At 49.6% G+C, this 15,923-nt stretch overlaps 1 protein-coding gene across 1 annotated transcript in view; it reads right to left on the bottom strand.

The window, feature by feature from the left end:
- VWA3A (von Willebrand factor A domain containing 3A) overlaps nt 1–15,923 on the bottom strand; it is a 2,090,411-nt gene that overhangs the window by 242,088 nt on the left and 1,832,400 nt on the right. Inside the window, exon 30 of the mRNA XM_069645605.1 lies at nt 8,611–8,762. Coding sequence (XP_069501706.1) covers nt 8,611–8,762 — 152 coding nt within the window. The remainder of the gene's footprint in view (nt 1–8,610; nt 8,763–15,923) is intronic.

The following is a 15,923-nucleotide window of genomic DNA, read 5'->3' as shown; positions in this document are numbered from 1 at the left end:
ACTTGTTCAAGGCACCAAGGTCAGAATGGGAAGGAGACCTCCTCCTTTCTTGGGTACCAGGAAATACTGGGAATACCAACCTGGTCATCTCTGCTCGGGAGGTACCTCTTCCACAGCACCCTTCAACAACAGGGCTCTAAGTTCTTCCTGGAACTCCTGTCCCAGTTGGATTGGGGTGGGGGCAGTCTGTCAGGTGGTTTTCTTACAAATGGAAGACAATAACCTCACTGAATGAGCTGAAGATCCCAGGCATTGGAAATAATTTCCTGCCACTGGAGCAAATGCTCCGTCAACCATCCTCCAACCGGTCCGCTGTTAGAGGGGGAAAATCAAAGCGGGTCCAGAGGCTGGGTCACCCCCGCCGCTGCCAGTTGACCTCTAGAAGCCCCTCTGCCCCTTCCAGATCACGAGAAATGCTTCCAGCCTTGCGGCCGGCTCCACAGCTAGGCCTAAGGACTTAGCAGCGATTTCGGATTTGTTACATTTTTCTAAGGCATCGTCGGCTTTCTGGCCGGATAGAAGATCGCCCTCGAATGGTATGTCCAGAAGCTTGACTTGGACATTAGGCCAAAAACCAGAATTTTTTAAATAGGCCTGTCTTCTTAGTGTTATGGCTGACGCCATTGATCAGCCATCACAGTCGGTGATGTCCAGGCCACTCCTTTCCCATCCTCCAGTAGCTGTAGGAAGCCATTGCGCACGTCTCCTTCTAGGACACACTGAGCAGCATTTTCAACTGCTGTCCATAGACTGAAGGAGTACTTGGCAAAACTGCTTGCCACATTTGTAGCTTTTAGGGCCATGGTACCTGAAGTGAATGCTTTCTTTGCTAAGGCATTTACTTCTTTTGATTTCCTGTCGGGAGGCAGACTGGACGTAGAAGATGCAGGTCTAGAAGAGACAGTAGCAGCATGCATAACAAGCCCCTCCGGGAAAGGGTGAGAGGAGAAGTATGAAGGGTCTCCTCTAGCCGGCCTTTATTTCCAGGAAATGTTGGAGCTGACGCGAGGAATGGAACAAGGGATTGTTGCTAAAGGATCGGCAATGGCAGGGTTTAAAGGCATATTACATTATGTGGTGAGGGCTTCATCTAAAATGTCAGTAAGGTCATAACCTTGTACAGGCGCCAATGATGAATGCAATCCCAAGGTGTCAATAACCCTTACTACGAAAGCCCTGAATTTAGAAGTATTATGAAGATAGGGCTGGGATTGCTGAAATTCAAGGTCTGGAGAGGTATCCAGACCGCTGGCATCCTGGAGGCCTGGAGCCAGTTGCATAAGCCAATTCTGGTCAAAATAATTGACCCCTCCTGAACCCAAGTAAATCGGGTCGACATTCCCCTGGTCATCGGCATCATGACTGCCAAAGATACCTGCCATAGTATCAAACAATCCGGACCGGGATTGTGGGGTGAATGTTTTCTCGACAACCGTCGAAGTCGAGGGATTGTCTCTCAGCGCGGATATGGTGGATATCGTTGTCGATCGGGATCAAGACGCTGTAGTGTCAACATCCTTGGATGCACAGGGTTGATCCGGCTTCCATTGGATCTCTTTCAGTGTTAAAAGATTTATCGGGGCCAACATTGTTGGTACTGGGGCACTATAGGGGTCGGGTATACCGAGCATCGCTCTTGGCTCCAAAGCCTGCTGCGTCGGGGGTTAGCTGTGCCGACGGCAGCATGCTTTTTGAACATGTCAAGCATCGAGGATTTGAAATCCTCCCACTCTTGGTGGGTGGTAGGCCCAGCTAACGGCTTACCCATATCTGTCGACGACTCCGAGTCCTGCCAGTGGCAATGACACATTTTCTTCTTTCGGGATGAGGACGAGGAAGATTGACTCCTCGAGTGGGACTGTTTCTTCTTCCGCCTATGTTCTTTCTCGCAGTGTGCCCCTCAGTTTCGACCTCCAAAGACCAAACGGTCGACTGCACCAGTAATTTTGAAGGTGGTCGACCCAGAGCGAGATTTGCAGCTCCATCGCGTAGGGAGTTGGGATGCATTTTGGTCGCATGACCCGTGCCGAGGCATCAGAGACACAACTCATGTGAGTCAATGATGGGCATCTTGGAGCCACAATCGGAACACTGTTTGAAACCTGATACTTGTCATGATCTCTGCTTCCAAAAGGTCAGGGTTTTCCCAACTCCCTTGGAAGCAGATCCATAACCCAGGTTCCGAGGGCCAACCAGTCCCAATTGGGACCTTTTGGACCCAGTCCTGGCGCCAGTGGCACCAGGCTCATAAATGTGCCCAGTCCCAGCGCTGGAAGCGCCGGGCTCATAATGCTTGGGTGGACTTACCTGCAGCAGACCATGCTGCTTACTTGCCTGCCAGCTGAGCCTCTGATCCTCTTCTGTTTGGAACTACTTTTCCTGTTGGGTGGGGCAGGAGCCACTCCCTAGATTCAGAACACTGGAACTCTTCTGGAAAGCAGGAACTCTTTTCTTACCTAGGCGTGGCTGTGGAAGGAGACACCTAAGCACTACAGGAGGCTATTTAAACCACACCCGGTGGATGAATCTTGCTTTGCGTTATTCTGCATCCTCTGCAGCAGAACGCTCATCGTGTCTTCTGCATCGGATCCTGGGCCTAAGGAAAAAGGCTTACCATCCTGAATCCAGTCTTCAGCAACACCTATAAAGACAAGAAAGAACAGGTTAGCATTCCGGCATCTGAAAGACAAAGGCTTACCTACTCTTTGTGCGCTCCGGAGGTCTTCACACTGCATTCCGGCATCTGAAAGACAAAAGCTTACCGACTCTTCGCACGCTCCGGAGGCCTTCGGCGCTGCATCCTGCATCTGAAAGACAAAACAAGGTGCGTTTAAAGACATTGGGGAACTTTGATACTCACGTGCCATTACTCCTTTCCACATCAACCCCAGTGGGTATTCCGGCACCCTGCAGCCGCTCCGAACTCGTACCTGCAAAATAAAAGACAGTTAGAGCGCATCGTGAAGCAGGCAACAAGCGCTTACTTACGTGCTTCCAGGCGCTTCTATTCATCATACGGACTCCATCTTCAACTCACTTCAGCCCGTCATCCGCCATCGCCGGAACCTGCAAAACAAGAGACATCATTGCTAAAGACTTTAAAGACAATAGAATTACTCGAAACTTACCGTTCATGCAGTAAACGACGGACAGCAGTCCTCTGAAGTCAAGAGGCCTGCGCTACCGATCCAGTGAAGAAACTGGTTACAGCACCCTGCCCCGAGGCAGATGGAGAGCTCGGCATTCACTTACCTAAGGTGAGAGCGTTAACCTTTGGGGGTCTACAGGAGAGCAAAAAGGGAAGAGATAGGGACACCCCAATAACCCCAGTTCATTAATCCCATATTTTCTGTCTGCAGACATCTTACTCTTGAAGTCAGGCATACAGTGCACAGAGGTCCAGTCCAAAGAGCCAACCGGGTGCTACACATCACCTTTGAAGATACGGTAGTCGCCCAGTCAAGACCGGCGCCTCTGCGAGAATCAGGTGAGCGTTACAATACCTGAGCGACCAAAATCTTGTGTAGAGGATTGAAAAAAAGTATGTTTTCTGAAAAAAACATTGAGTGAGTCGAAGACTCTGTGTTCCCTAGCAGTGTGTTAGCGTGCAGAAAAAAGGAAATTAGGTTGGGGCATAGTGATGTGGTATTTATACGATACCTGATGTCACATCCGGAGGAGATTACTGTCATGCCTGCGCCATGGGCGCATCCATTTGCGCTCAATTTGGACTATATGTTTATCATTTATTTACAACAGACTCTTGGATCTATCTATATTTACTTTGGAAACTTTATTTCCCATTTGCGAGACTTTGCTGCTTAATTATTATTTCCAACAAACTACGCATACCATAATGCACCTGGCTACAAGCATTGATTCCTGGCTGTTCCTAGTGGTTATCAATGGAACTACACCCCCCAGAAGCCCTAGAGACTTGCCCTGCTTCCACCAGCCCAGGAACAGAAAGGGAGGTGGCCCATTGCCTGCAGGTGTGTTTAGCCAGGTGCAACCAATTAGCCTGCCTCTGTGCTGGGCTAGGCAGTATAAAGGCTGCTGCCTGCAGTGGCTCAGCCTCTTGCATCTGAGAGTCCTTCCTCCACCTTTTGCATCTTCCTACGGATCTTGTATGCTGCTTACCTTGACACCTGCTTGGACCCTGCCTTGTTGCTTGCTCCACCCTGCTGCCTCCAGCCATAGCCTTCCAGGCTCCCCGCCTCACAGCCCTGCTCCTCTGGGCTCTCCACACTGCAGCTGATCACGCTCTGCTGCCTTCCAGCCTCCGCCCTTGCCCTGCCGGGCTCTCCACATTGCAGCCGATCACGCTCTGCTGCCTTCCAGCCTCTGCCCTTGCCCTGCCGGGCTCTCCACATTGCAGCCGATCACGCTCTGCTGCCTTCCAGCCTCCGCCCTTGCCCTGCCGGGCTCTCCACATTGCAGCCGATCACGCTCTGCTGCCTTCCAGCCTTCGCCCTTGCCCTGCCGGGCTCTCCACATTGCAGTCGATCACGCTCTGCTGCCTTCCAGCCTCCGCCCTTGCCCTGCCGGGCTCTCCACATTGCAGCCGATCACACTCTGCTGCCTTCCAGCCTCCGCCCTTGCTCTGCGGACCCTCTACATTGCAGCTGATCACGCTCTGCTGCTTTCCTGCCTCAGCCCTTGTCCTCTGGGCTCCCTGCCCTGCAGCCTGCCTCCCTCCGGCTGCCTTCAGCCCTTGTCTTCTGGGCTCCCCTGCTCTGCAGCCTGCCTCACTCCGGCTGCCTTAGCCCTTGTCCTCTGGGGCTCCCTGCTCTGCAGCCTACCTCTCTCTGGCTACCTACAGCCCTTGTCCTCTGGGCCTTCCTACTTTGCAGCTTATCCCGCTTCGCTGCCTACTACCTACCTTTTCCGCTGGGTTCCTCGGCCTAGCAGCTCCTTACTGTCCTCTGCTATCCTATCCTGTTACACGACTTTCCTTTCATTTCCTTCTGCTAGTTTGCTATCACCTCATTTACTGGATTTGTCTGTAGTATATTCTCTTGTACTGTTTGTAGACCCTTTTGTACAGAGCTTGTCTGTTGGTTCCCATCAGTCAACCTCTGCCCCTTCCCTTGTCCTGTTTCTACATTACAGACACCCAGAGCTGCTGTTCCAAGTCATGAGCAATCAGCGTGGGCCTCTGTTATAGCAAACTGTGCAGAAGGCTAGAGTATTTCCAAGGTTCGTGGAATACTCTTTTCCCATATCTGCATACACCCCAAGAGGGTATTCATTCTGTATCTTTTCCCTTGCTACTCTTGCTTACTCTTCGTTCTCTTTCCTTTCCGCTGTGTGTGTTCTTATCTGTCCACTATATTTTGACACCCAAACCCTTCTGGGTGTCCTGCGCCACTCTTAATAGAGTGCCATCCCTGACAATTACCTGATGCTGAGCTAGACGGATCGACTGTCAGGTCGAGGTCCACTACACTCCCTGTCAAAAATATTCTGAAGCAGCAGAGCTGGAGGGAATATCTATCAGATGAGGAATCTGCAGGAGAAAGGTAATCCATTGAAATATTATTACAGTACATAACATTTAATATTTTAAAAGGGGATAATAGCAGACAAAATTAATACTTACACAAACATCCTTCTGACAAGTTGTCATAAAATTGATTAACTACCTTCTTTCAAGGATTTAAATAGAAGACTTCTCCTTAGCCAGGCACAATGAATATATTTTGACATGTAAAAAAACGTGTCAAGGCTCAAGGTAGATTTTCAAAAGAGAAAAGACTGAGAGGTTGAGCGGATACTATGAAGAATAAAAAGATTTGACATAGCTGATCTACAAAGCTTTCAGGCCTTCACATAGCAGAATAAAATGTGTTAACATCTCTTCTTCTGCGCCACATATCAAACAACTTGAACTATGTGAATTATTCCAAGAGCAGGTGAACTTGCGCAATTTGAGACAGTCCATTCGAAATTCTAGATAAAGTGCACATGCAGAAGTAGGGGTTATTATAACAAGATAAGATTCATAGCCAAAATTATTTTTGCAAAGCAAGTACTGTGGGCCGAGGGTTAAGCTAAAACAGGAGCTTTCCTTCTTCTGGGCGTAATAACTTAATTTTACTCTGGTTTTCACTTCCCCTTGGGGAGAGGGGACACATTCCCTGAATTTCTCCCAGAGCCCTCAAAGAAAATACACAAGTAGAAGAACTAGAATGGCAGGCTCCAATAAGATCTTGCTCATATCACGCATAAGTACAAAACCACGGAAACAGGTCAAGATCTACTGGCAATGAAAAGGATTATTTCAAATACATTGCCCAGCAGCCTACACATTAAAGCACAGCCTATAGCTTTAGGACATAGACGGCAACTGCTACTGAGCCTAAAAGCTCAGATTAACTATAAGAGATCTTGCTGTTTAATTTGGGTGGCATCCCCGGAGATCATGGATATATTAAGGAGTTAAATCCAATGTGCTGACAATCCAAGACTTTGTCATGACCTGGTGATCCTCAAGAAACTCCAAGCAACGTGCCGACAACTCATCAACACCGCCAAGGCCCGGGGAGGAGGGCGCGCTCGAGAGCAGCGCTATGATGGCCGCTCTTATGTGAGCTCCGGGTAACACGCTGTATATCCGTGAAACATCCTGCTAACACGCGGTTCATTTGTCCTGAACAGCCCAGGGAATATTACTGGAGAAGTCTGGGATTGAATAGTGGGCGGTTTTGCTGCTGGGCAGGGCTGGTTTGCAGAGAAAGCCATGTAGCGGAGTCGCAGCCCTCAGGCTTGGAGTTACTGAAGCTGAGGAGGCGGGCTGAGTGTCAGTGCAGAGTGCTCCATTGATCTGAATAGCTCTGTGGGTACAGAGAGGCTGTTGCAACGTCGGTTGTTTTGCCTGGAAAGATGGTCTGCTAGTGTCCCCGGAGGCTAGACCCTGGTAAGGAGCAACAACTTCAGCGGATAGTCTGCTGAGAGTTTCGCAGTCCCTGAGCAGTCTCGCTTGGCCACATAGCTGTAAAGTCATCTGGGACAGGATGGGGAAGCACGAGAAATCGCAGTACAAACTCAGATTTCGTACTTCATCACAGTCAAAATATGTCGCCAGACACATTAAAAGACGATAAATGCATACTGATCCAGCTACAGAGTGGCATGACCTCCCTGGACAGCAAGATGGATACACGGACCTCTAAGGTAGACCATATGCAGGCCTGCCTCAACAGACACAGGGTCACAGGGTATAGCCAGGTATGTATGGGTGCATGGGTCAGGTAATGTATGCTTGTTTGCATGACAGTGATTGAAACAGATGCAGATTATGGCACTAATAGACACAGGGATAGGCTGAATGAAGCAGAACAGCGATTATCTCCGGTGGAGGATGAGTCATCCGTAAGATCTAGGGAGGTGGTCCTGCTGCGGAAGGCAGTCAAGGAGCTCCAAGAGAAGCAGGATGACCTGGAATCCAGATTCTGCAGGAATAATCTGTCAGAATAATCAGGGTCCCTATGAGGCAAAAAAGGGAGCTGGCCGTGGCAGTCTGGGAGGAGAGTCCAGAAAATGAGGGAAAAGCCCTGGATGTGGAAATGTCTTCCTCAGAACCCAGAATCCTGGACGTGATGTTATGTTTGTGGTGGAAGTCAAGGTAAGTATCAGAACACCCAAAAGGAAGCATGGAGCTTTCAGGAGTAAGGAATGAGGAATAAACACTAGTAGGCGTGGAAGCAGCAAGCAGTAGTAAGAGAGGAGAAAGGAATCAGCAAGAGAGTCAGCTGTCAAAGCGGGGAAAATGGAAGAGGCAGAAGTAAGAACACCGAGTACGCTGGTAACAACAGCAGAGACAGAGTGCATAAGGCTAACTATGGAAAGTAGCCTTAGAGAGAGAGAGAGAGAGAGAAAGAGAGAGAAAGAGAGAGAAAGAGAAAGAGAGAGAGAGAGAGAGATGGCTTAGCGTCTTACCCGTGGAGCACGCTGTGAGGGTTGCAACGCACCCGGCTCCGGCAACGATGGACACATAAGCCTTTCCGTGTTACAGGCGGTGGCCATTTGGAATACCACTAGACCGCTGCCTACAGAAGCGTAGTGGCACGGTCTTGTGCAAGTGGCAGAAAGCGGATGGAAATGCTCTGGAACTCCGGCGCCAGCGTTACCACAGAGACCATCTATGTGTTGTGACAGTTACCTCTGTAAAGCGCTCCGTTATGCATCTGCACTGTTGTATACTTCTGTAAAGTGCTCCGTTATGTATCTGTATTGTTGTATAGCTCTGTACATCGCTCTGTTGCTTCCTGAAGCTAGGTCTGCGCTCAATAAATACTATAATAATAATAATAAATGAAGCAATAGTTAATCAAGTCCGATCACATTCATTTACTTACTGGGATTTATTACTTGGTTCAGTCAAAGGACCTTCACAGTGATTTCTTTTTTTTTAATTTTTTTTTTTAAGGTTTTCAGATTGAGTCAAATGATACGTCAAAAGGTTCTGTTGGACATAATGTTCGTGCTTGGTGGCATATAAAAGTTTCACTTCATGCTTAACATTTTAGTTTTCTTGTGTAAAGCAATGTTAGAACGGATTATGATTAATGAGTAAGGCTCAAATAAGAATGTGTAGCATTTCCCTACCTGTTTGAGCAACTGAAACAAATTGCATGAAGTATGATATCTTTTTCCTTGAGAAGTTTTCCAACTTCAGTAAGAACACGGTTGCAGTTTGAATGTGGATTCCCATCAGTCAGAAGATACAGCCCTTGAACGCCACAAAACTGAAAAGCTTTCTGAAAATAAATAGAAGACACTTTTATTATTTGTACTAGACAGAGAGCCAGTGCTAACAACATTAAGAACCACTTATTTACTTTTAGCACTGTTTGTGATGGATGTGGTAGCGCTGCAACAGCTGTCACACACACGCATATATGCTCTCATTGTTCTATAAGAAGCATCCCTAGTTCACACACACAAGTTCCTACCAGGTTTCCCTGTGCCAGAAAAAAACTTGAATAAATCATGTGTGATCCCTAAAGGAAATGGGAGTTGATAAATCTGCTATAGAAGGATTGAAGCCATCAGTAAATGCAATATTAAAGGTGTATAACTGATTCTTCTAATGGGTACCTTCCTTCTGTAGATTAATGAGATTTGTGCTCAAATCTTGAAGGAGAAATTCATTACCGTAATGTTCTTTCTATGGATTTTTCTCCCGCAGATTCCTCATCTGATAGATTTCCCATCCAGCTTCACTGCTTTGGAAAAAATGATCGACAGGGGGCGCAGTGGACCTCGACTCGGCTGTCGATTCGTTTTACCCAGTACTCTATCGTTGGCTCCCAACGTGACATCAGGCGTCGTATATAAACTCTGTCACTACGCCCCATGCCTCAGTTTGCCTCTTTTTTCCCCGAGCTGACCACGCTGCACAGGAAAACAGAGAGATAACAACGGGCTAATAAGTACGCAAAAAGTTAAATGATAGCAAACTTCCAAAGGAAGGAAGAACTTTGTGCAAGACATAATTCGTAGCTTCAGACATTTTGTTTTCTTCAAGAACAAACAAGCAGCAAGAAAGACAGAAAACGGTCATCAAGGACCATCGCCAAGTCATCATTAGAAGAAAAGATGGGTACTAACCATCGACTTCTGAGCGGGGATGGACGGGAGATGAGGAATCTGCGGGTGAAGAATCCATAGAAAGAACATTACAGTAAGTAATTTCTCTTTCAATGGATTGCTTTGATCCCACAGATTCCTCATCTGATAAGACTCCCAAAACAGTAGGTGAAGGAGGCAGGCAGAAAGTTAGATTTTGTAGCACCGCCCTGCAAAAACGCGCATCAGCTATGCCAGCAACATCTAAACTATAGTGTTTAGTAAAAGTATGAAGAGAGGACCATGTTGCCGCACAACATATATCCCTAACAGGGACCCCCCCTTTGTAATGCAGTCGATGCAGAGACCCCCGCCTAGTTGAATTCGTCCTGATGCCTGACAGTAATTCCCTGCCTGCGGACTGGTAACACTCCACTATGCAGAAGATGATCCAGCTGGACAATGTTTGTTTTGTTATCGCTAGGCCTTTACGGGAAGGGAGAAGGCCACAAAGAGTTAGTCAGTTCTTCAGACATCCTTGCGATGTAGAAGCTTAGAGCACTTTTAGGATCCAGGCAATGGAAACGCTCCTCTTCCTTAGAAGGGTGCAATGGTGGGTAGAAGACCAGGAGGTTTATGGACTGTGATAAGTGGAATTCAGTGACAGCTTTTGAGAGAAATCCAGTTCTCAGCCAGAGCAAGACTTTGGGGGTCATTACGAGGTTGGAGGTAAAAAACAGTTTTTACCGGTATGGAGCAAATAACGTGTCCGTGTAGGAAAGAGGCTGCTAACAGTGGCCTATTACGAGTTTGCGTGCACGAGCGTAGCGGCATGCTGCTAAAGACCCAAAAATGCCCCTTAGCGGCATAATGGGAAGCGCAGACAGCACTACCGCTGCCGCCCACCTGTAAATAACGGGCCCGGCATCAATTGATACGGCATTAGCGGGCACCGTGAATAGTGGGTACCGCTAATAGCGGCCACTGCTATTAGCGGTCACTGTTAATAAGCAGAATCGGAAGTAACGTCATCGCGCCGGAACGGGAAAGCGCACGGCGGCCATCTTTAAGAAACAATCCATTGCAATCCTCACTATACAGCACCTGGAGACTCATTCAGACAGAAGAAACACATCTACACCACCTGCATCATGCCAAAGGCAGTGAAGAAAGGGGCATCTCGGCAGCGTAAGGAGCGGTTTTCAGAGGACGAGCTCACAATGCTAGCAGACACGCTGACCGAAAATGCTGAGGTTGTCTTTGCGAATGACCTCAAGGGAGCAGCCCAGCTCAAGAAAAGAGAGATCTGGGAAGAAGTAGCCCGTAAAGTGAGTGCAGTTGGGAACACTCCATGCACAGTGAAGGACGTGCGTAAACGGTAGGACGACCTACGCCTCAGAGTGTGTAACATTATGTCAGCCAGCCAGGGCCTGGCTACTGGCGGTGGCCCTAGTTTGGCAATTAAAATAAACTCAGTAGGTGGGAGGAAACGTGCACCAGCACTATCGGCATTGAGTCCATCAAAGGTGTGGGCGAGATGGAACATGGCGCCACATCATCCACAGATGGAGGTGAGTGTCCTCAGAAAACACAGTAATGCAAAGCATGATGATAGTACACCAATGTGACCGTGCCATGAGGCAATGCATGGACCATTACAGACGCATAGACACATCCCTGCCTAGATGCCGTCCTCAGCACTGACACATCCACATGCATGCAGCATGCCAATGCCATACCTGAGACACACCCCACAAACATGGAAATGGCATAAGTCACACTGCACGCAGTCCACAACTGCAATGCATGACACACAGCATACACCACCTCAAACATGTGTGACCCTGACGTATGCCTGCATGCTCCCCCCATAAAGCAAGCAACCTGAATGTCAAAACTCCAATACCCAATCCCCTCTAATGTGTAGAACAGCAATAATACCAATGTATGAATGATGCATGTAGTACCATCACTGGTGCCATCCCTCTCTCGGTCCCCCACAGGCTCAGATCCTGACAGCGAGGGCCGGGACTCAGCGGCGCAGGCAACAACTCCAAGGAAGAAGGCCAGGGGCAGGGAAGAAGGCAACAGGCCTTCAACATCAAAAGGGCCAGGCAAGCCACAACTGCCACATAAGGGGAAGGCACCACAGGATGCCACGTCACTGGGGCGGCTAAGGGCCAGTGCCATGACAACAGTCCCCACAACTGCTGTGCGCGCTGCACAGGAGCAAGTGGCCGATGGGGCCCTTTCAGCTGCCAACAGTTCCGTCAGGGAGGCGACAGCCACGGCACCCCATAGCGACGAGGATGTGATGAGCCAAGGCCAGGTGTGTGTCTCTGTGGAGGATGAGTCGTCAGACTTGCCTGCCACACCCAGTCCCCCGCCATCACCCCAGATCACACCATTCAGCACCACCAATGACAGCGCACAGGAGCAGTCTGGAGGGGAGCCGCGGCAAGGAAGCATGAGCACCACAGAGGAGCCACATGATATGGGACATGTGCCACATGCAGCATCCACCTCCACTGGTGTCCGGGATGGAGTTTAGCAAATGGCTCGGACGGAGCTGCGCCAGGAGGAGCTGACAGGCCTGGTCAGACAATTTGTCTCGGACGGTGCCCAGGCAAGGCAGGAGGGCCAAGACAACACTGCGTCCTTGAGACAGGCCTTTGAGGCCAGCACTACACGTATCTGTGAGGAGTTGCCTGCTGTTAGGCAGGTCCTTTGCCGTATAGCAGATGCCTCGGAGGCAGAGCGTCTTGCCCAGAGACTGGAGCAAGCGAGCACAGCCTCCTCTTCCAGCTCCACTCAGATCAGCCCCCTTCACAGGTCTGCGTGCACCTTGCGGCGCTCAGACATGCCGCCACCAGATGCGGGAAGTCGTCATAAGTAGATGGGGCAGCCTAAATATGGCTATTGATGCAGAAGCCTGCACCATTTGATTGGACACCATATGTGGGGGAGTTGTGGGGGGGGAGAGTGTCTGGGGGAGGGGGAGAGTGTGTGTGGGGGAGTTGTGGGGAGGGGGGAGAGGGTGTGTGGGGGAGTTGTGGGGGAGGGGGGAGAGGGTGTGTGGGGGAGTTGTAGGGGGAGGGGGGAGAGGGTGTGTGGGGGAGTTGTGGGGGAGGGGGAGAGGGTGTGTGGGGGAGTTGTGGGGGGGAGGGTGTGTTTGAGGTGAATGGTATGAGCACCTTTTACTATTGTACTGTTTAATACACCCGTTGTGTTCCTTAAAAAATACTTGAGTGGACATTCCTTATTGTATATGTGTCATTTATTGGTGTACAGTGCATAGTGTACATGTACTCCCACACCCAGTGCCCTCAGTCCCACTTTCATGGCACCCTCTGCACCCATGTGTCTTAGAAATATTGTCGAATCACACACTGGCACACAGCACGTCCCTCCTGTGCATCTGCACCGCGATGATGTGTGCCCACATCATCTTCATCCTCTTCAGCATCACCTGGTGGTTGCAGTTCAATGTCAGGGGTATGTTCCGTCGGATACACATGGTGTGCAGCATGACACATGCCATGATGATCTTGGCCACCTTCTCATGCCTGTAGAGGAGTGCCCCATTCAATCGGCTGAGGCAGCGAAAACGTGCCTTCAACAGGCCAAAGGTCTGCTCGATGACCACACGGGTACGGGAACGATTGTAGTCCTCTTCGTGCCTATTCTGAGGGTTCCGGACAGGGCTGAGGAGCCACGGCTTCAAGGGATAGCCACTATCACCTGCATGGGTGCAGAATAAGGTATGCGTTAGTCAATTCATGATGGGCAGATGTAGATTATCACACATGCCTGCAGATATTTGTTGGTCACATGCACATGTCCCTGGTTGTATGCACACATTTGACCTTGCCTCAATGTGTGCTGTGCCATGGTCTGATGGTGTGGATTGCGTCTTGAAGATGATACTCGGTGTACACTGCCTTGATGTTGCTCATGCATTGTGGACGCATACCGCAGTGTTTGTGTTATATTTGTGATGTGTAGTGTTCTGTATGATTTTCTTACTGGCAGCGTTGGCAGTAGTCTCTGCATTATTTAGCATTCAGCGCTGATTATTCCCATGGTGACATGTTGCTACTGTTGTGGAGGCCCTGTGACGAGCAGTGTATTCCCTTGGTGGTTTTGTTTTATGCACGCTCATGGATGCTTGTCCTGTGTAGTGATTTGCTGCATACATTTACATTGTGTATACTCACAGCATGTTGCTGGATTGTGTTACGGAGGGTGAGGTCTGATGATGGGTGGTGCACGTGTTGTGGGATGTGGGGTGGTTGAAAGTTTGGCATGTTGTGATTGGTGTGCAGCTTCCTTCATTGCTATGGGGATTGGTTGTCATGTTCAGTTTGGGAAGCTTTGGGGCACAGTGATTTGGTATGTGGACATCATGCTTTCACCACAACAATGACACCATTGTGGCGTGTGCATCTCTCCCTCCATTTCACTGCCATGTGCCTGTCATGCAATTTACCAAGCAGCCAGGCACGTTATCCTACATGTCGCTCCATGTAGCGTGGTAGGTGGAGTTCCGCAGGACCATTGAGTCATGAGTTGATCCGGGAAATCGGGCACAACAATGTGTGATGATCTAGCTGGTGTCACATACCATCTGTACATTGATTGAGTGATATAGTTTACGATTGCGGTACACAACCTCTGTTGTATGCGGGACCACCAATTCCACATGGGTGCAGTCAAGTGCACCAATACAATTTGGCATGCCTGTCAGTGCAATAATAGCCAACTTTCGTATCAAAGATCTCCTGGGCAGTCCGTGGTAGGGCTATGTAGTTCCTTGAGTGCTTCAGGAGGGCATCCAGCACTTTGTTCAGCATGCGAGAAAATAAGGGTTGTGATATGCCATGCATGTGCCCCACTGTGTGCTGGTAGGTACCTGTGGCCAGGAAGTGGAGTACAGACACTACATTCAGTAGAGGTGGGATGGCGGCGCGTATTTCAATCAGGCTGACAATGTGGTTGTGTATCATGTCCACAATGGTGGTGATGGTGGTGTCCCGGTCTAGAGTGTACAGGGTGTGGATCTGCTCAGGGGCTGCCTGCGTGGTACCACTGGCTGCACTGGTTGGGCTTGCTGGGCCTATCTCACCCTCCTTCTCCTCCTGCGTCTCCTGTGTGGTGCCTGTTGTTGCTGGTGTAGCAATGCAAGCATGTTCTCCAGCCCCAGTATTGCTACTACAAGTGGAATCATTTTGGTGTGCTTAGGGTTGTGGTGTGTGGGTGTGCTCCTTTTGTGCTGGGCCAGACTCCATTGCCACCACCTGTGCTGATTGTGTGCACCTGTGGCAGTTGGGAACACTGCACATTGCTGTTTGCGGGTGGTTCGCGATGCCAGTATTGCCGGCATCCCGGTATCCCTCTTTACCGCCTTCATGATGCCGGTATTTGCATGTCCGCCTGACTTGTGATGTCCTCCTGTTAGCGCCATCCCGCTATTCCCGGGCCCAAGGGCCGCGTGCCTGCGCGCGAGCTGGTACGAGGGAGCACGCTATCAGCGGTGGGGCTAAAAACAGGTAGTTGAGTCGGAATAGCCCCGAGCAGAATGCGGTGCCGGTAATCCCTTACCGGAATCGTTTTGCCATTACCTCCAACCTCGTAATGACCCTCTTTCTCTCGAAAAAATTCAGGAAGTGCATAAGGCTTGCAATTCACTCACCCGCCTAGCAGATGTAATTGCCACTAGAAAGGCTGTTTTTTAAGGAGAGAAGCTGGAAAAAGGAAGTGTGCATCGGCTCAAAGGGAGCCACCATGAGATAGGTCAACAGGAGGTTAAGATCCCAATCTGGGACAGCTAACTGAGTTGGCGTAATCTTATTTACAAGGCCCTTCAGGAATTGTGCCATCACCAGGATCGTAAAATATGAACTTGGATCCGGGGATATCTTAAACACAGACAAGACTGCCAAATATTCTTCGACTGTGGTGACCTGAAGACCTGCTGAGGCCAGTGACAAAAGGAAATCCATCACTGCAGTGGTGAAGCAAGAGATAGGGTCAATCTCATGTTCCCTGAACCATACCTCAAATCTTCTCCACCTGCATGCATACAACAATCTTGCAGATGGTCTGCATGCAGTCAGCAACACTTCAAAAACCTCCTCCGAGAGGTCCCAGTCATCATACCTCATCCTCTCAATCGCAATGCATGTTCGTTAAGGGACTCCAGGTTCGGGTGACGCAACTGACCTTCCGACTGGGTTAGGAGATCCGGCCGCCAAGGTGACCGGAGGTGAGCAAATGACCAGATCCAGAAGTTCTGAGTTCCAGGTCCTCCTCGCCCAGTCCGGTGCGATCAGGATCATGGATGCTCAGAA

This window comes from Ambystoma mexicanum, chromosome 2p, assembly GCF_040938575.1.
Source record: "Ambystoma mexicanum isolate Mex_15411 chromosome 2p, UKY_AmexF1_1, whole genome shotgun sequence".
NCBI lineage: Eukaryota > Metazoa > Chordata > Amphibia > Caudata > Ambystomatidae > Ambystoma > Ambystoma mexicanum.
The sequence above is the reverse complement of the archived record's forward strand: the minus strand, read 5'-3'. Positions and strand labels throughout refer to the sequence as shown.